The sequence below is a fragment of the Pseudophryne corroboree genome, chromosome 4, assembly GCF_028390025.1.
Source record: "Pseudophryne corroboree isolate aPseCor3 chromosome 4, aPseCor3.hap2, whole genome shotgun sequence".
NCBI classification, from domain to species: Eukaryota; Metazoa; Chordata; class Amphibia; order Anura; family Myobatrachidae; genus Pseudophryne; species Pseudophryne corroboree.
In genome coordinates this window covers 408,087,512-408,105,856 of record NC_086447.1, presented here as the reverse complement: position 1 = coordinate 408,105,856, position 18,345 = coordinate 408,087,512, and the positions used below count along the sequence as shown (strand labels likewise).

The 18,345-nt window shown below is 39.7% G+C and overlaps 1 protein-coding gene across 7 annotated transcripts in view; it reads right to left on the bottom strand.

Annotated features, from left to right (window-relative positions):
• Nucleotides 1-18,345, bottom strand: part of COL19A1 (collagen type XIX alpha 1 chain) — a 1,277,374-nt gene that overhangs the window by 893,777 nt on the left and 365,252 nt on the right. For all 7 annotated transcript variants that reach the window (XM_063916766.1, XM_063916758.1, XM_063916759.1 and 4 more), the window contains one exon: nucleotides 17,413-17,457. In XM_063916766.1, the coding sequence (XP_063772836.1) occupies nucleotides 17,413-17,457 (45 nt within the window). The remainder of the gene's footprint in view (nucleotides 1-17,412; nucleotides 17,458-18,345) is intronic.

Genomic DNA, 18,345 nt, shown 5'->3' with positions numbered 1-18,345 from the left:
TGCAACAACATCAGATGAAAAAAATACACCCAGCGTGCTAATTCCTTTCTGTCAAAAAGGTGTAAAAAGTCCACTTCCAAATGAGATTCCACGTCAGATAAGACTCAGAAACCCAGAATACTCTTCTATGGTCACCACATACTCAGTGAATGGAATAGTGGGATGCTCATATGTATGTTTACTTTTTGTAAACAGCCACTGTGCCCATAATGATATCTTTATCCCTTCTCTCCTTTTGGTATGAGAAAGTTTCATCCATGTAATACAGGACAGTCAAGCAGTAAAAAATACAAATTTATTAAAATGATTAAAAAACATACAAGAGGTCTACATCACATTATAGTTCAATCCAAATTGCACAGAAGGGAACACCAGATGTGACCTGGGTATATATAGGTATATTCCCCTGTGTTTATGAACCCTTAATGCCATCCCACACAAAAAAGACACTATTTTTCTATGCGTTTCGGCAATCTGCGGTGGCTTTTTCAAGATGAGTGTCTGTAAGATAATATTTTGCACAATGTACATATACTGCATCCCTGTCCATATATATCCAATTTTATAAGTACATCTAATTTGACATAAAGTAGAATCTCTACTTACCAAAAGGTGAAAAAGGGTCCTCCATATATGGCCTAAGATACTGCCTTCAACCAAATCTGATTAGCAGAAAGGTATAATTTACCATTAATGCATGTGTGTGTATTTATTTAGAAAACAGGGGCAGTTTCCTCCCGGAAGTTGTGGGCAAGATGTTCCTCCCCCTGTCACTCTCTACCAAAATTACTTTTCTACCAGGGTGCATTACGGGTGACTAACGGGATCTCCATAGGTCTTTCCTAATCACATGTCCCCCAAACATCGCCATCATCATCACACATGACCAGAAGGACCAATTAACATAATATTCTAAACTGCAATGCCCTTACTCCCATTGTGCGTTGCCCATAATTACATCATAGTATCACATGACACCACTGGCCTATAAAGTGCCAGCTGTATCTTACAATGTCTTTCTTCCCAGGGTGTAATGTGGCCATATACAGATTATGCCAGGAATCACATGAAGATATCACATGACCCCACATGACTCCAGCAGTCCTATGAGATGTATTAGATATTTAACTATAAAGACACTTTATCTGTTGCTTCTAAGTCCCGCAGTAGAAGAAGGGGACATAGATATACTCTTAAAAAAAACCTTCCACAGGGGAACCCATTTACTAAATTACCCTGAAAAATATATAGAAAATTCAACCAATGGTACACTATACTAATATACCCAAAATCACATCTTCACATCATACAATAGGCATATGGATGGTTTGTAAAAATATAATGTAGATATTCCAATACAATATAATAGAAATGATAAATACGAAGAAATAAATAAAGAATATGAAAAAATATGAAAAAAACATGAAAAAATATTTTAAAAAGCTACAAGAACCATCTTATTTCAAATTCATGGTTTAAACCTGCCAGTTTTAATGTTTTCAAATTGTATATATATAGCGCATCTCTGTTTTGGCTAATCTTATATCCCTATCTCTAGTGTGCCAATTATCCTTAACCCAAGCGATGGCACAAAAACCTTTTAATCCCTTAACACTACTTCCATGTTTCTCTTTGAAATGTAATGAGAAAGGGTGATTCTCATTGCCTTTAGTGATATTACGGACATGTTCTTTCCATCTGATTTTGACCTGATGTTTGGTTTTTCCTATATATTAAACTACAATTGCACATAATAGTATAAACGACATAGCTTGTATAGCAGGTGATAAAATCTCTGATTTTCACCACTATGCCATTGGCATTAAATTCTGTCCCCTTTGGTTGACTGTTAGTACATGATTTACACATTTTACAGTCACCATAACAAAGAAAACCTTTATTCCTAGACAAAAAATGTTTACCATCCATATGTAATGCACTTGTAACAATTTGATTTTTAATCATAATCGTGGGTGCCTTCCTCTATATGAAAGCAGGTTTGGAGGGTAAAATTTGCTTTAGAAGATCATCTTTTAGCAGAATATTCCAATTATTTTTGATAATTCCTTCTATTGTTCTATATCTCTTATTAAACTGTGTGTTAAATTATACCTGAAACATATTGTTCTTAGAGTTATTAACATCCTTTTTATTCGTGGCCAACAGGACCACCCTGTCCACTTGACCAACTTCCTCTGATATTTTTTCTAAAACTTTTGATTCATGTCTTTTTTGTACAAAATTATTAACCATATGTTCAGCCTGTTCTTTAAATTTTGTCTCGGTGGAGCAGTTATGCCTGAAATGCATAAGTTGGCCCTTGGGGACATTGTTAAGCCATATGGGAAGATGATTTCTTTCTTTCTCTATATATGTATTACAATCTGTTGGTTTATTAAATTGCTAGTTTCTATTTGAACGTTGCTAATTTTAATGTTCAAATCCAGGAATTGTACCTACTCTTCACTTATTACAAAGCTCAAACTGATATTAAAAAATGTATTATTCAGATGTGCACAAAACTCATTGAGGGAATTTTCGTCCCCCGCCACACAAATAAAATGTCATCAATGTACCGCCACCAATGCACCAGGATTGCCACCCAGCAATGTCCTGCCCAGACATGGGAATTATCCCACCTGGACATGAATAGATTGGCATAGCTGTGCGCAAACCTGGTGCCCATGGTGGTACCAACTAACTGTTTATAAAATGTTTCATCAAAATTTAAATAATTGTTTTGTAAAATAAAGGTATGAAAATCAGAGATTTTATCACCTGCCATACCAGCTATGTCGATTATGCTATTATGTTCAATTGTAATTTAATATATATAGGAAAAACCAAACGTCAGGTCAAAATCAGATGGACAGAACATGTCCGTAATATCACTAAAGGCAATGAGAATCATCCTTTCTCATTACATTTCAAAGAGAAACATGGAAGTAGTGTTAAGGGATTAAAAGGTTTTTGTGCCACCGCTTGGGTTTAGGATAATTGGTGCACTAGAGATAGGGATATAAGATTAGCCAAAACAGAGATGCACTATATATACGATTTGAAAACATTAAAGCCGGTGGGTTTAAACCATGAATTTGAAATAAGATGGTTCTTGTAGCTTTTTAAAATATTTTTTTCATATTTTTTCATATTTTTTAATATGTATTTCTTTGTATTTATCATTTCTATTATATTGTATTGGAATATCTACATTATATCATTACAAACCATCCATATGCCTATTGTATGATGTGAAGATGTGATTTTGGGTATATTAGTATAGTGTACCATTGGTTGAATTTTCTATATATTTTTCAGGGTAATTTAGTAAATGGGTTCCACTGTGGAAGGTTTTTTTTAAGAGTATACATATTTTACCTTCTACTGTGGAACCTAGAAGCAACAGATAAAGTATCTTTATAGTTAAATATCTAATCTATCTCATAGGACTGCTGGAGTCATCTGGAGTCATGTGATATCTTCATGTGATTCCGGGCATAGTCTGTATATGCCCCACATTGCGCCCTGGGAAGAAAGACATTGTAAGATACAGCTGGTGCTTGATAGGCCAGTGGGGTCGAGATACTATTATGTCATTATGGGCAAAGCACCATGGGAGTAAGGGCATTGCAGTTTAGAATATTATGTTGATTGGTCACGTGTGATTATGATGCCAATGTTTGGGGGACATGTGATCAGGAAAGACCTATGGGGATCCCGTTAGTCACCAGCAATGCACACTGGGAGGAAGGTAAGTTTGGTAGAGAGTGACAGGTTTTGCCCACAACTTCCGGGAGGAAACTGCCCCGGTTTTCTAAATAAATACACACTTGTGCATTATAGTGGATTATACCTTTCTGCTAATCAGAATTGGTAAAAGGTAGTATCTTTGGCCATATATGGAGGCCCCTTTTTTCACCTTTTGGTAAGTAGAGATTCTATTTTATGTCAAGTTAGATGTATTTATGAAATTGGATATACATGGACAGGGATGCAGTATATGTAAATTGTGCAAAATATTATCTTACAGACACTCATCTTGAAAAAGGCACCGCAGAGCGCCGAAACACAGAGGAAAATAGTGTCTTTTTTATGAGGTATGGCATTAAGGGTTCATAAACACTAGGGTCACATCTGGTATTCCCTTCTGTGCAATTTGGATTGAACCATAATGTGATTTAGACCTAAGGGTTCATATACACCCGGGCATCATCTGGTGTTCCCTTCTGTGCAATTTGGATTGAACCATAATGTGATTTAGACATTTTGTATGTTTTTTTAATACTTTTAATAAATTTGTATTTTTTACTGCTTGACTGTCCTGTATTACATGGATGCAACTTTCCCATACCAAAATGGGAGAAGGGATAAAGATACCTTTATGAGCACAGTGGCTGTTTACAAAAAGTAAGCATACATATGAGCATCCCACTATTCCATTCACTGAGTGTGTGGTGACCATAGAAGAGTATTCTGGGTTTCTGAGTTTTATCTGACGTGGAATCTCATTTGGAAGTGTACTCTTCACACCTTAATTAGCACGCTGGGTGTATTTTTATCATCTATTACTACACTATATATGTTCTCTCCTTTTTTCCCATGATTCATCACAAGGAACACTAAGGGATATTCATTGGATTTAAAATTTGGACTGTAACGTCTACCCCAGCATATGTAAGACTGTTCCATTTTGTATATTTTACAACTTCTATCAGGATTGGAGATGTGTGCAGATATCTATGTTTTGGTTCTCATTCATTATTGTGTTTTTATTTGGCAAAAGCACCCTCAAGTGTTTTAGTTCAGTTTAAAAGTTATTAAAAAAATTGATAATCATCGCTAACAATTTATATATATCCATGAAAACAGCTAAAATCATGTAATTTTTACAATTCAAAACCCAAATTTGGATTTAAAATCTGAATTCCGAACCAGGACTCAGTTTGGATTGGATTTCCTTGGAGGATCCGGACTAAGTTTTGGTTTGGTTTGGATCCACAAAATTTGTGTTGATTCGGATTTCTACGGAACCGAACCATACAACTCTAATTAGTATTATGTCCTAGCTTTTAGGATTCTGGACTCTCAGGCTCCAGTAATTACTTCCAACACCAGTGTTGCTGCTGTTTGATTCTCTGCTGATCCAGCACTGTAGCAGATCATCTTACTGCTATTCCTGGTCATTACCACCACTTGTGAACAGGCCTTATGGTGTTGGGACCATTGTTTTGGATATTGGATTTTTTAGCATTTTTGAATATTTGCATTCAATAATGAGATATCTTGTGGATGGTTCTCAAGACTAAATGCAGAGCACATTTATGTTTTATGTACCCCTTATACACATAGTGTCAAGGTAATTTTATAATATATTTGTAATCATTTTGTGCATGAAACAAAATTTGAGTATCTAAAAATAAAACATTTATGTTTCATATACACCTTACATACACACAAGCCTGAAGCTCATTTTAGACAATATTTTTTATATTTTTTACAGAAAACCAAGTTCTTGTACATTGATGTGTCTCCAATTCATAATGCCACATTGTAGTGCATCCAGTTCATATGAAGACAACTCCAGTTAATTTTTTTGACAAATTGTAGTGACCCCATTTTATATTATGACACATTACAGTGCCTCCCAGTTTATATTATGTGATATTACAGTGTCTCCAGGTCATACATAGCTACATAACAATGCCACACTTCATATTATGTAACATAACAGTGCCCTCCTGTACATATTATACCACACTACAGTGCCCAGTTCAGATTATGTCACCGTGACATTCCATTTACCACCACAACATCCATTACACACGAGTCACTCAAAATGGAATATCACCTCATTTAGACACGGTGACCGGTGTCCGGGACACCCTGACCCTACATTCATGCCACCAGGCTATTTTCTTCTTGATTACTAGGCACTAGGGCTGTGCCACAGCAGGCATTTCATTTGGATTATTCAAAAGGGTATTGGTAGAGGCTATAAGGCACCACAGGTTACAGTCAGCTCTTTGTATGTGATGGTGTACACAACTAAGGAATTCAGTGAAGTGTAGGCTTCCATAGTTTGGCCCACTTGACAGGAAGGCTAGTGGTGTAATTACCTATTTGCATTTTCTATTGATTGGATCTCACAGTATTATTGTGCTTGTACTGTAGAGGAGCATAGCGGTAGAGTTCCACTTTTATTGTATTTGTTTTTAACTGTAGCGTCTAGTAATTGTTGTAGGCTCCTTGTGATAATGTTAGGAGAAAGGGCCCCACCCTGTCTCTCTGACCAGGAACAAGGATTTCCAGACTGCTGGAGGTGCAAACTCCGACCTTCAGATCTATCCTCCATGGTTGAAAGACATGCCCATGAGAGTCTCCAGACTATACCTCACAGTAGAGACATTGTTACACAATCCACAGATGCCTGGTAGTTCCACTGCACAATCACCACTGGACCGCTGCACTTACAGAACCATAATGCATATTCCACAGCCACCACTGTATGTACAGACACACCCACCTGTCGCACTCCAACTGCACTTCTTAATATGTTACTGGATAGAGATCTAGTGCACATATCATATACTGCTCTGTGTACCTGTTATACAGATGGGTCCATGTTTATCTTGACCTTTAATAGGATTAACTGAGACTGGGCAGTCTGACTTAATCCCCTGCTGTAATGACTTAATCCCCTGCTATATTGTTCTCTGTATTGTACTGCAGCTGAGAACAATAGATGAAGGGTTTATGTTAATAAACCATGTTGTGCCTAGGCACAGCAAACTAGCCAAGATAACCGTAGACCCATCTGTACATACCTACTGCATTAACCCTGTGTAATCCTATAAACCTGCTCAGCCTGGTTAATAAACTTAAGGCCTGGTTAAGTAATCTACCATGTGGACTAACCTCCATCATACTCCTGCCACCTATACCATATATAAGGTCTACCAATAGATTGTTCCTGTTAAGTATTGAGGCTGTCATGGGTGGAACCAGCAAGGAAATAAACGTTATGGTAAGAACTTACCGTTGATAACGTGATTTCTCTTATGTCCACAGGTATCCACAGGATAACATTGGGATATTGTCGAGCGACAGCGAAAATGGCACCAACACGGTCACAAGCTTTCTGGCCTCCCAGGATGCATTGGGGCCTCCACTATATAGTCCCGCCCACTGACTCAGTCAGATCAGTTCTTTCCACAGGGATTTTAGGCAGGAACATTAGGTAGAGACCTGTACAGGCGATAAGAACACACATGCACACCCTTCCATACAAGAAGGAAGAGGTTTTTAGTGTTTGTCTAGATCCTCAAATCAGATGCGTCAGGGTGGGATCCTTGTGGATACCTGTGGACATAAGAGAAATCACGTTATCAATGGTAAGTTCTTACCATAACGTTTATTTCTCTGTCTGGGTCCACAGGATTATCCACAGGATAACATTGGGATTCCCAAAGCCATTTTAGTGGTGGGGACGCTCCTGATTGCACAGAAGGACCTTTCGCCCGAAGTCTGCGTCATGAGTGGCAAAAGTATCCAAGGCATAATGTCTGATGAATGTGTTTATGGAAGACCATGTGGCTGCCCTACATATCTGTTCTGCTGATGCACCCTGTTGTGCTGCCCAAGAAGGACCTACCTTACGTGTAGAGTGTGCAGAGACATTAGCCGGAATAGGGAGATCTGCATCAGAATAAGCTTCAGATATTACCATTCGGAGCCATCTCACCAGCGTCTGTTTACTAGCAGGCCAACCTCTCCTATAGAATCCGTAGAGGATGAAGAGGGAATCTGTTTTCCTGATGGCACTAGTACGATCTATGTAGATTTTTAAAGCCCGGACCACGTCCAGTGACGCTTCTCCCGCAGATAGTCCCGATACCTGAAAAGCTGGGACTACAATCTCTTCATTCAGGTGAAACTTTGACACCACCTTTGGAAGATAACTAGATCTCATTCTGAGAACTGCTCTGTCTGGAAAAAAACTTAGGAAAGGAGACTTACATGATAATGCTCCTAAATCTGACACTCTTCTGGCTGACGCCATTGCCAGTAAAAAAATAACTTTAACCATTAACCACTTAAGATCCGCTCTCTCAAGTGGTTCAAACAAAGGACCCTGGAGAAATTTAAGAACTAAATTCAAATCCCAGGGAGCTGCAGGAGGAACAAATGGAGGTTGAATATGTACTACTCCTTGGAAAAATGTACGTACATCCTGTAGGTCAGCAATCTTCTGCTGAAACCACACAGTCAACGCTGAGACTTGCACCCTCAAGGAAGCAACCTTCAACCCTTTATCCAATCCTGCCTGAAGGAAATCCAAAATTCTAGCTACTTTAAAAGATCTCGGATTGTAATTTTTTCCAGAACACCAATGAATATAGGCTTGCCATATTCTATGATATACACGGGCCGAAGAAGGCTTTCTTGCTCTAAGCATGGTTTGGATTACCTGCTTTGAAAATCCTTTAGCCTCTAAGATAAAGGTTTCAACAGCCACGGCGTCAAAGACAGGCGATCCAGATGACTGTGACAACAAGGACCCTGCATTAACAGATCTGGATGTTGAGGGAGCAGTATCGGTGCTTCCACGGACATTCTCAACAGATCTGTGTACCAATGCCTTCTTGGCCAAGCTGGAGCTATTAGAATGATTGCTCCTTTTGCCTGTTTTATCTTTCTCACTACTCTGGGTAACAGAGATATTGGAGGGAACAGATATGCCAGCCGAAACCTCCATTCTACTGACAGTGCATCTACCAGGATCGCTCCTGGGTGCCTTGTTCTTGATCCGTACCTCGGAACTTTGTTGTTTAGATGAGACGCCATAAGGTCTATCTCCGGTAGACCCCATCTGATCACCAGTGTCTGAAACACTTCTGGGTGTAGTGCCCATTCGGTTTCCTGAATGGTGTGCCGACTGAGAAAATCCGCTTCCCAATTTAGTACACCCGGGACAAATACTGCTGACAATGCTGGGAGATGGAGTTCCGCCCATTTAAGAATGGGAGTTACTTCCTCCATCAGACTCTTGCTGTGAGTTCCTCCTTGATGATTGAGGTATGCTACTGCCGTCGCATTGTCTGAGCGGATCTGGACTGGTCTTCCTTGTAGATTGTCCTTTGCCTGAACTATGGCCAAGTAAATGGCTCTTATTTCTAACAGATTTATCGGCAGGCGACTTTCCCTTGCGGTCCATTTTCCCTGGAACCATAGGCTTCCGAGTACCGCCCCCCAGCCTTGCAGGCTGGCATCTGTCGTCAGGACTTGCCACTCTTTTATCCAAAAGGGTCTCCCCTTGTTTAAATGGTCTGTCTGTAGCCACCATGCTAGAGACCTTTTTACATTTACTGGAATCTTTATCATCTGCTTCTTTATTGTTTGATGATTTCCGTTCCATTTGGTCAAAATGAGATGCTGCAACGGTCTGGAGTGGAATTGCGCATATTCCACCATGTCGAACGTTGATACCATCAGACCCAACAGTCGCATTGCTGCATGGACTGACATTGTCTGGGCTTGCAACGCTTCCTGAGCCATGACCTGCACCTTGACTATTTTCTTCTCTGGTAAGAGAACTCTCTGTAGGTCTGAATCCAATATGGCTCCCAAATGAACCATCCGCTGTGACGGATTCAGGGACGACTTCTCCCAATTTATGAGCCACCCGTGTCTATGTAAACAAACTATCGTCTGTTGGAGATGGCTCAACAGTAAATCTTGCGACTGTGCTAAGATTAATAGGTCGTCTAGGTATGGGAATATTCTTATCCCTTGTTTGCGCAGACAAGCTGCCATAACCACCATGATCTTGGTAAACACCCTGGGTGCTGTAGCTAGCCCGAAGGCTAGAGCTAGGAACTGGAAGTGTTCCTTGAGGATGGCAAACCTGAGGTAACACTGATGTGATAGTGCTATAGGCACAAGTAGGTAAGCATTGCGTACATCCAGAGATACCATATAGTCTCCCGGTTCCATAGCCAACATTATGGAGCGTAACGTCTCCATGTGGAACTTCGGGATCCATATGTAATTGTTCAACATCTTCAGATTTAGAATTGGTCGATATGACCCATTTGGTTTCTGGATTAGAAACAGATTGGAGTAATACCCCTGTCCCTTTTGTGATGGTGGTACTGGGACAATCACACCTGACTGCAGTAATTTTTGGGCTGCTTCTTGCAGGGCATTGGCCTTCGACTCTATACGAGACGGGCTGGTGCAAAAAAATATTTGAGGAGGCTGCCTCCTGAATGGGAACCCATACCCCTGAGATACTACCTTCTGCACCCAGGCATCTGTTGTTGACTGTTGCCATGTGTGTGCAAATTGCAGGAGTCTGCCCCCAACCCTGGAATCCTCCAGGCGGAGGCCCGTCTCTTCAGGCTGAGGGTTTCTGTTCAGGTTTGGGAGCTGGCTTTTTGCTAGCCCACTGCTTCCTACCCCTGGATTTAAACTGGGGTTGTTTAGGCTCCTCTTTACCTTTCGCTTTGCTTTGCCAGCGAAATGAGCGAAATTTTAAACCCTTGGACTTAGGGTTATAGGTAGCCGGAAATCTTACCTTCTTCGATTCAGCCTCTGACTCTAGGATATCCGATAAAGGTTTTCCAAATAATATATTACCCACGAAAGGCAATGCTTCCAATTCCTTCTTGGACTCAGCATCTGCCTTCCAGGTCCGTAGCCAGACTGCTCTGCGAGCGACTGCTGCCAGGGCTGAAGCTTTAGAAGCAACAGTGCCTACATCAATGGCTGCTTCTTCTAAATACTGGGCAGATTGTCTTAAACGGCAAAGACTTTCCTCTTGCTCCCTAGTAGGAGAGGGGATGTCATTCTCTAGTTCCTCTATCCATTCGCCCATTGCCTTTGCTACCCAGGCCGAAGCCATAGCAGGTCTTACTACTGCACCCACAAGAGAAAAAATATTTTTCAATAGGCTCTCTACCCTCCTGTCTGTGACATCATTCAAAGAGGTAGATGACAGTGGCAAAGCAGATCTATGCACGAGTCGCAGAACATGTGCATCTACTTTTGGAGGAACTTCTCTCTTCGAACAATCTCCAGTAGGAAATGGATAATAAGAATCCCATCTCCTAGGAATCTTATACTTTTTACCGGGCGCTGCCCAAGACTCATCCATCATTTCCGTCAACTCCTCTGACGCTGGAAATTCAGCTTTCACTGACTTTGTTCGTTTGAATACAGGTGCTTTTGCTTTTAACGCTGTCTTGGCTGGTTCTTCCAGAGAAAGCACAGCCTTTACTGCATTAATGAGTTCATGAACTAAAGCTCTGCGACTGATCATCATACGGAGTTGAATCTATTGTTTCCGCATCATCATCCGATGTATCCTCTTGTGTAGTCTGCCATACAGACGTATCTGTCTTAGTCTTACCTGCCCCTTGGTTGCTTGTAGAGGCTACTGGAACCAAACCATAGGAAGGGAGCTGCATGTATGGGTTCATAGTGTAACCTAACCCTTGAGGTGGTGCTACAGGAGCTAACCTGTCCGCTATTGAAGACAGAGTCTTTGCGAACATATTCCATTGTGGCTCTACTGGAGGTTGAACTAACTCCTGTTTTTTACTTCGCTGAAAAGCGAAACAGTTTGCACACAAACCCTCATAAGTGACCAATTGTTTCATATCAATTACCCCTGACTTACAAGATAAGCATGTTAGGGCTATGGGAGTGCTTGAAAAATTCTCCTCATCACTTTTGCCGCTCACAGACATTTTTTCTGATATTGACTACACAATTTTGTGACTGAAAAACACCCTATAATCAGTATATAGAGGTGAAATCAATCTGACCACAGTGCACCTGATTTGAGGGTCAGAACAGGACTGACATTACACAGAAAAGTCAGCACGCATACTAGCAGTCAGTCACATGTTAAAGCATTAGACATTGCCATATGAGAATACAACCTCCATAACAACTTATACATAAGTAGGAAAATTGTACTTCTGTTTAACTGGTTCTTTTTTCAACATAACATGCAGAAAACACAGTAATATACAGGTCTCATATGCAATAGGTACTAAAAATTAACAATGCACACTAAGAAGTAGAAGGAATTTTTAGTACTGTATACCCTGCCTCCAGAGAGCGGGATACAGGGAGACTCACCACACTTCCATATCCAAGCAAAGACGCTCGTAAGACGCTGAGTGGATTCAGATGCTACTGGTGTACACTGCCGCTTTTGGTAACTGATAACGGACACGGACGCTCACCCACGGACACGGACGCTGAGCGACTCCACGTGCATGCAGATGCTAAAGGCCTGCGACTCGGTCTGGGTGGGTTTATATTCAGTGTACACAACCGCAGCGTCTAAGCTGCGACCGAGTACCCTCGTGGTAGCGTCTGACCGGAAGTGAGGTCATTCAGTTCATGAAACGAGAGACACGCGGGAACTGGCCATGAACTCGGAGGAGGGACGGCCAGGAGAGCGTCTGAAACCCCCTGTTGACTTAAACTCCCAGGATCGTGGCCTCACCTAGTCCTGGCGCCTATGATCCCCAGAGCGTATCGCTGTCACACTCGAGATGTTCGGCGCATCAACACACTGTTTGCAGTCTCCACCAAATCAGTGTAGCTGTGTCCTGACCCCTCTAGTAAGAGGAAGTCCATAGACTCACCGTCTCCCCATGCTCCGGCCACAGCCTGGTAACGTCTGCTGGACCTGCTAGAACATCCGACACAGACGCCCGTCGAGACAGCACTGTACCGCGAAGGTAAGCGTTGTTGCGACCCGGTGGGGAGTTGTTGGAGCGACTCTGTCTAATATGCGTTTAAAACGCTGTTAAGAGAAGTCGCTCAAAAACCAAAACAGTAAGTCTATAAAAATAAAGTAATGAAAACTTGAGGCTGCTTTCTCAGCAGCCCTGTGACCATGCGGCTTCCTGCCGCACCAAGCAAAAAACTGATCTGACTGAGTCAGTGGGCGGGACTATATAGTGGAGGCCCCAATGCATCCTGGGAGGCCAGAAAGCTCGTGACCGTGTTGGTGCCATTTTCGCTGTCGCTCGACAATATCCCAATGTTATCCTGTGGATAATCCTGTGGACCCAGCCAGAGAAAGTAGTACTAGACAGCAAAGCAAATGCAGGTGCTTGTGTGTGTTCTGTTGCAGACCTGAGTAATAGTACAGTAAGCACACAATCAACACTACTGTAGAGCCTTGTAAGTTGAGCCAATGGGCTTGATTCTGAGGTTGAAGTATAGCAAAAAATTAAAAAGGAGCAAGCAACTGCACCTTGGTAAAACCATGCTGCACAGGTGGTGGGTCAGATTTAAAATGTGCAGAAAGATTCATATATGAAAGGGGCCTGCATGCAAAATCAGCCAGTATTTACACTGCATGTAAAAGTAAATAAATAAATACAAATAAATAAAATAAATGTATTTGCACACCTTGCATTGCAACATGGTTTATCCAGGTATACAGTTACTTGCTCTTTTTTGCTTAACTCCCAGCTCTAAATCATGCCCTATATGTTGTGTTTGTCTATCTAGGTCAGGTTGGTCTGATGGAGACCTTCTGGTATTCACCTGTTTGTGTTCCTTTGTAAGCCTGGTTTTTCCTTCACACAGATTGTACCCAGAAACTGCAGGGTTATCAGTTAGGCAACAATGCCATGGTTCACCTTAGTGTGCGAATACACATGGGTGAAATATGGGGTCTGAGGCCATTGTACTGTATTAGTGAAAACTTTACTCTTCCTGTAAATGTCTTAACATCATGTATTCACTGGGTCCTAACATCTGTCACTTACCTAGAGAGTTGTCTGACCTCTGTTGCAGTACCATCTTGGCATCCTCAAGGTGAGAGTGTCTGCAGCCAAGTAAGTGTGCACGACTATACTGCACTATACTGCTCCATGCTTTTTACAAGTACACTGTGTTTTTTTCTGGTGAACTGCATTGGAAAGCCATTCCAGTAAGGTAATCATGAATGGCACTCCTGATCCTCTGAGATATACTTCAGAATATATCAACGTACCCTAATGAGCTTTCCACTGTAGCCCGTATTCTACCATCATGTGGGTTCCAAATTCATCTGGAGTTGCTATTTTTCAGCTCCCTCGCCCACCTACCTGCCCTCATGTTCACTCTGAATCCTCACACCACTGCTCAGTACCTGCATTAGCTCTCACTCTGGCAAATACAACTAATTGAGGCAATGACTACAGCTAATTCCTGACTATCTTCACAATGATCCTTATTCACCCCACTACCATCATCTCCCCGTTCCAGATCTTCTTTCACTCTGGACCCACCTCTCCCTATGGCTCGCAATTCCTTATCTGCGTTCCCAGTTACCATTTCCACACCTCAGCTACAACAAAACAGTAACCCTCTATGAGGTAACTAACCTTGAGTAAGTTTGAAACATTGCTGATGCAAATTAAGCCACTTGCTTACTGCATATACACTGGAGTGCAGCTGTTTATATTTTTATTTTTTATTTTTGCACCCACAATATACTATGTTGTTGTGTGGGGACACACAATAACATGCCATTTATAAATTGTAAATAAGCAATAGGTTCTGCATATAAGTGAATGGGTTACTCTGAATCTGTGAGAATTCAGTTCATAGATGGGTAGAGGGAAACCCTCAGATGATCATGCACTGGTACAGTGTTACAAATTAATAATATGGTAAACAAGCCATTTTATGATCTATTACACAATTAATTGTGATTTATCAAAGTACTGGAGGTGCACCAGAAAGCAAAATACAGTAATTCTTATATAGGGGTGAATGAGTTGTCAAGAAGGTTCATCCTGTGAAGGCTTTCTTTTTGGTGCACTCTTTTAATGAATTATTAGTTAGTTAAAACATAACTTTTATTTATTAATTATTAAGAAATTGGGTAACACTAATTACACAAAAACTGTGTAAATAACAATACAAAAATAAAGAGATAATATTAAAGGTAAAAATATTTTCCTTAAAAAAGGGAAAGGATTTTTTTAAAGAAGGAGGTGATTATTGATTAAGTCATACCTCCAATAATCCTATTGGTTGTAAGATAGAGAATATAAATATTTAATCAGATTTTGATCCGAGAAAACTTGTATAGTGAAAATATTATAAGTATATAATTATTCACTATAAATAGTAAATCATACAGAGATGATATCTAATTGTTATAATTGATAACTATGAACCAATTGGTTAATTTTACTGTATCAGTGATAGGCAGCAGTCAGATATAGGCAAGAGAAACACAGCTAAAACATAGCATGAAATCCTGCAACAAAGAAACAAAGTGGCAAATTCCTTTGGCTAGACTTCGTTTTGCAACAATAGTAACAGTTGAATAGATTCTTGTATGTACTGTAGTTGCCATAAAATCAAGTACTAAACACCATGGATAGATATTGCTTTGAGGTAAAATGCAAACAACATGAACGGTAGCTCTGAACCAAAGATAAATTGGGTAAACTTATACCATTTATATATTCCAGGTAATAAGGTGGTCATGTTCGCTCGCTGCTGTTTTTCGCAGTGCAGCGATCAGGTCACTACTACGCATGCGTATGCACTGCAATGCATAGGCGCGTCGTACGGGTACAAAGCGGATAGTTGCTGAGTGATGGATTTAACAAAGAATCCATTCGCACAGCCGATCGCAAGGAGATTGACAGGAAGAGGGCATTTATTGGTGTCGACTGACCATTTTCTGGGAGTGTTTGGGAAAACTCAGGCATGTCCAAGCGTTTGCAGGGCGGGTGTCTGATGTCAATTCTGGGACAGGCTGAAGTGATCGCAAGGGCTGAGTAAGTTCAGACCTACTCAGAAACTGCACAAAATGTTTTTGCAGAGCTCGGCTGCACAGGCGTTCACACACTTGCAAAGCGAAAATACCCTCCCCTATAGGCGGTGACTATCTGATCGCAGCGCTGCAAAAAGTAGCTAGTGAGCGATCAACCCGGAATTACCCCTTAAGGGTGTTATTCACAGACTGTATAATTAGGTTGCCCCAATTAGCAGTTTGAGAGATAGCATCTGATAGAGATTACCCAGCTCCCTCACCGCTGTATTCAGAAGTGGATGAGAGCGGCTACAGACAGAGACCCACAGCGGCTCCACCACCCGCAAAATCACAGTGGGTTCTCAATTGGGATTCAGGAACACTCAGTCAACTCTCTCATTCCTGCACACTGGAACCTTCCCCTGCAATGTATCAACACAAGGGGTTGGTAACAAATGTATAGGGGACAGCAGAAGTTGACGCTACTCTCATTTCTTCAATCTCTGTGTATGGCATTTCCCCGCTCTCATTACACCCATTCACTGCTATTACAGCACATGGGCTAACAGTAGAAGGGTTATTCCACAACTGACACAGAGATTTCTATCCCTCTTCTACTTTTTGTTTTATCACCATGACACAACAATAATTGCAATCAGTATAAAATATCTAGGTAACTTTACATGGTCTTTATGAAGTGTTGAATGAAGAAATCATTTCTATTTCAATAGGAGAGTTAACTGCAAGATATTGAGAACCTTATAGCTGTCTCATCTTGCAACACTAGATATTAATTATCTCAATTAGTACCCTATCCACTACTATCACCATAGATAAATTTACACATATGAGAGCCAAAGAACCTGTCAATCTCAAACTGCTAATTGGGGCAACCTAATTATATAGTCTGTGAATAATACACTTATTACCTGGAATATATAAATGGTATAAATTTACCCAATTTATCTTTGGTTCAGAGCTACCGTTCATGTTGTTTGCATTTTACCTCAAAGCAATATCTATCCATGGTATTTAGTACTTGATTTTCTGGCAACTATATACAAGAATCTATTCAACTGTTACTATTATTGCAAAATGAAGTCTAGCCAAAGGAATTTGCTATTTTGTTTCTTTGTTGCAGGATTTCATGCTATGTTTTAGCTGTGTTTCTCCTGCCTATATCTGACTGCTGCCTATAATCGGTACAGTAAAATTAACCAATTGGTTCATAATTATCAATTTTAACAATTAGATATTATCTCTGTATGATTTACTATTTATAGTGAATAATAATATGCTAATAATATTTTCGCTATACAAGCTTTCTCAGATCAAAATCTGATTAAATATTTATATTCTCTATATTACTCTATCTTACAACCAATAGGATTATTGGAGGTATGATTTAATCAATAATCACCTCCTTCTTTAATAAATCCTATCCCTTTTTTTAGGAAAATATTTTTAACTTTAATATTATCTCTTTATTTTTGTATTGTTATTTACACAGTTTTTGTATAATTAGTTTTACCCAATTTCTTAATAATTAATAAATAAAAGTTATGTTTTAACTAACTAATAATTAATTCTTCAGTTCAGTCTGCAGAAGATATTCTTCAACCTACCTTGGGACCATTTGGGCCAGGAAGTCCATCAAAACCTTTTTCTCCCTGAAAATAAATAAATAAATACATAAATAATTAAGTAAATAAAAAGTTATTTCTTTCAATTGGATTTTACTGAAAGCATGATACTTATTAAATTTTTGCCTATATTATTATTTTTCAATTGGTGTATTGATTGTCATTTATTTTATGAAACGCTCATTAAGATTGTAGTAAAGATAACTGATCAATAAATTCACCATCCAGTGAAAAATACATTTACAATATGTTCGAAAACTCTGACATAAAAATATAATTCCACCAAATGTTATTATAGATGTAACATTTTTAAAGTTTAGTAGAAAAAAAAATACAAGAGTATATATTATACTGGAGAAAGCACAGCATTCTAAATACTGATTACATTTGGGTACAGATGAAAGAGACATCATTGCAACTGCTGTCACAGCATGTCACAATTAATTTAAATGGTAAATGTGTGAAAATAATCAATTTTGTTGGTGCTAATTGGTGAGCCATAGGAGTTAAAGTTGTAACATAACATTAATATCGTAGTGGACAGATGAAGGATGCGTTTGATACAGATAGCCAACATAATTTGTATTGTAAAATATGGGACAAAGAATCCTTGATTTGGTATAGGCATTTTATAATCTAATATGTCTAAAATCCCTTTAATATTTTGATAGAGTGATGCTGATGATTATTTGTCTAAGTGAGTTTCATGTGTTTATAACCTTTCTGCATCCTTGACTTAATACAAATAGATAAATTAATCAGTAAATAAGGTTATCAACAAAATAATTTTCAGAATTGTTTTTATGGTGGCATCTTGGCAGAGCACAATATACTTTAAGTACAAAACATGTGGCATTAGTTTTTACATTATTTATTATTAGCATTTTCCTGATTTCCTGACTTTAATCATTCTGC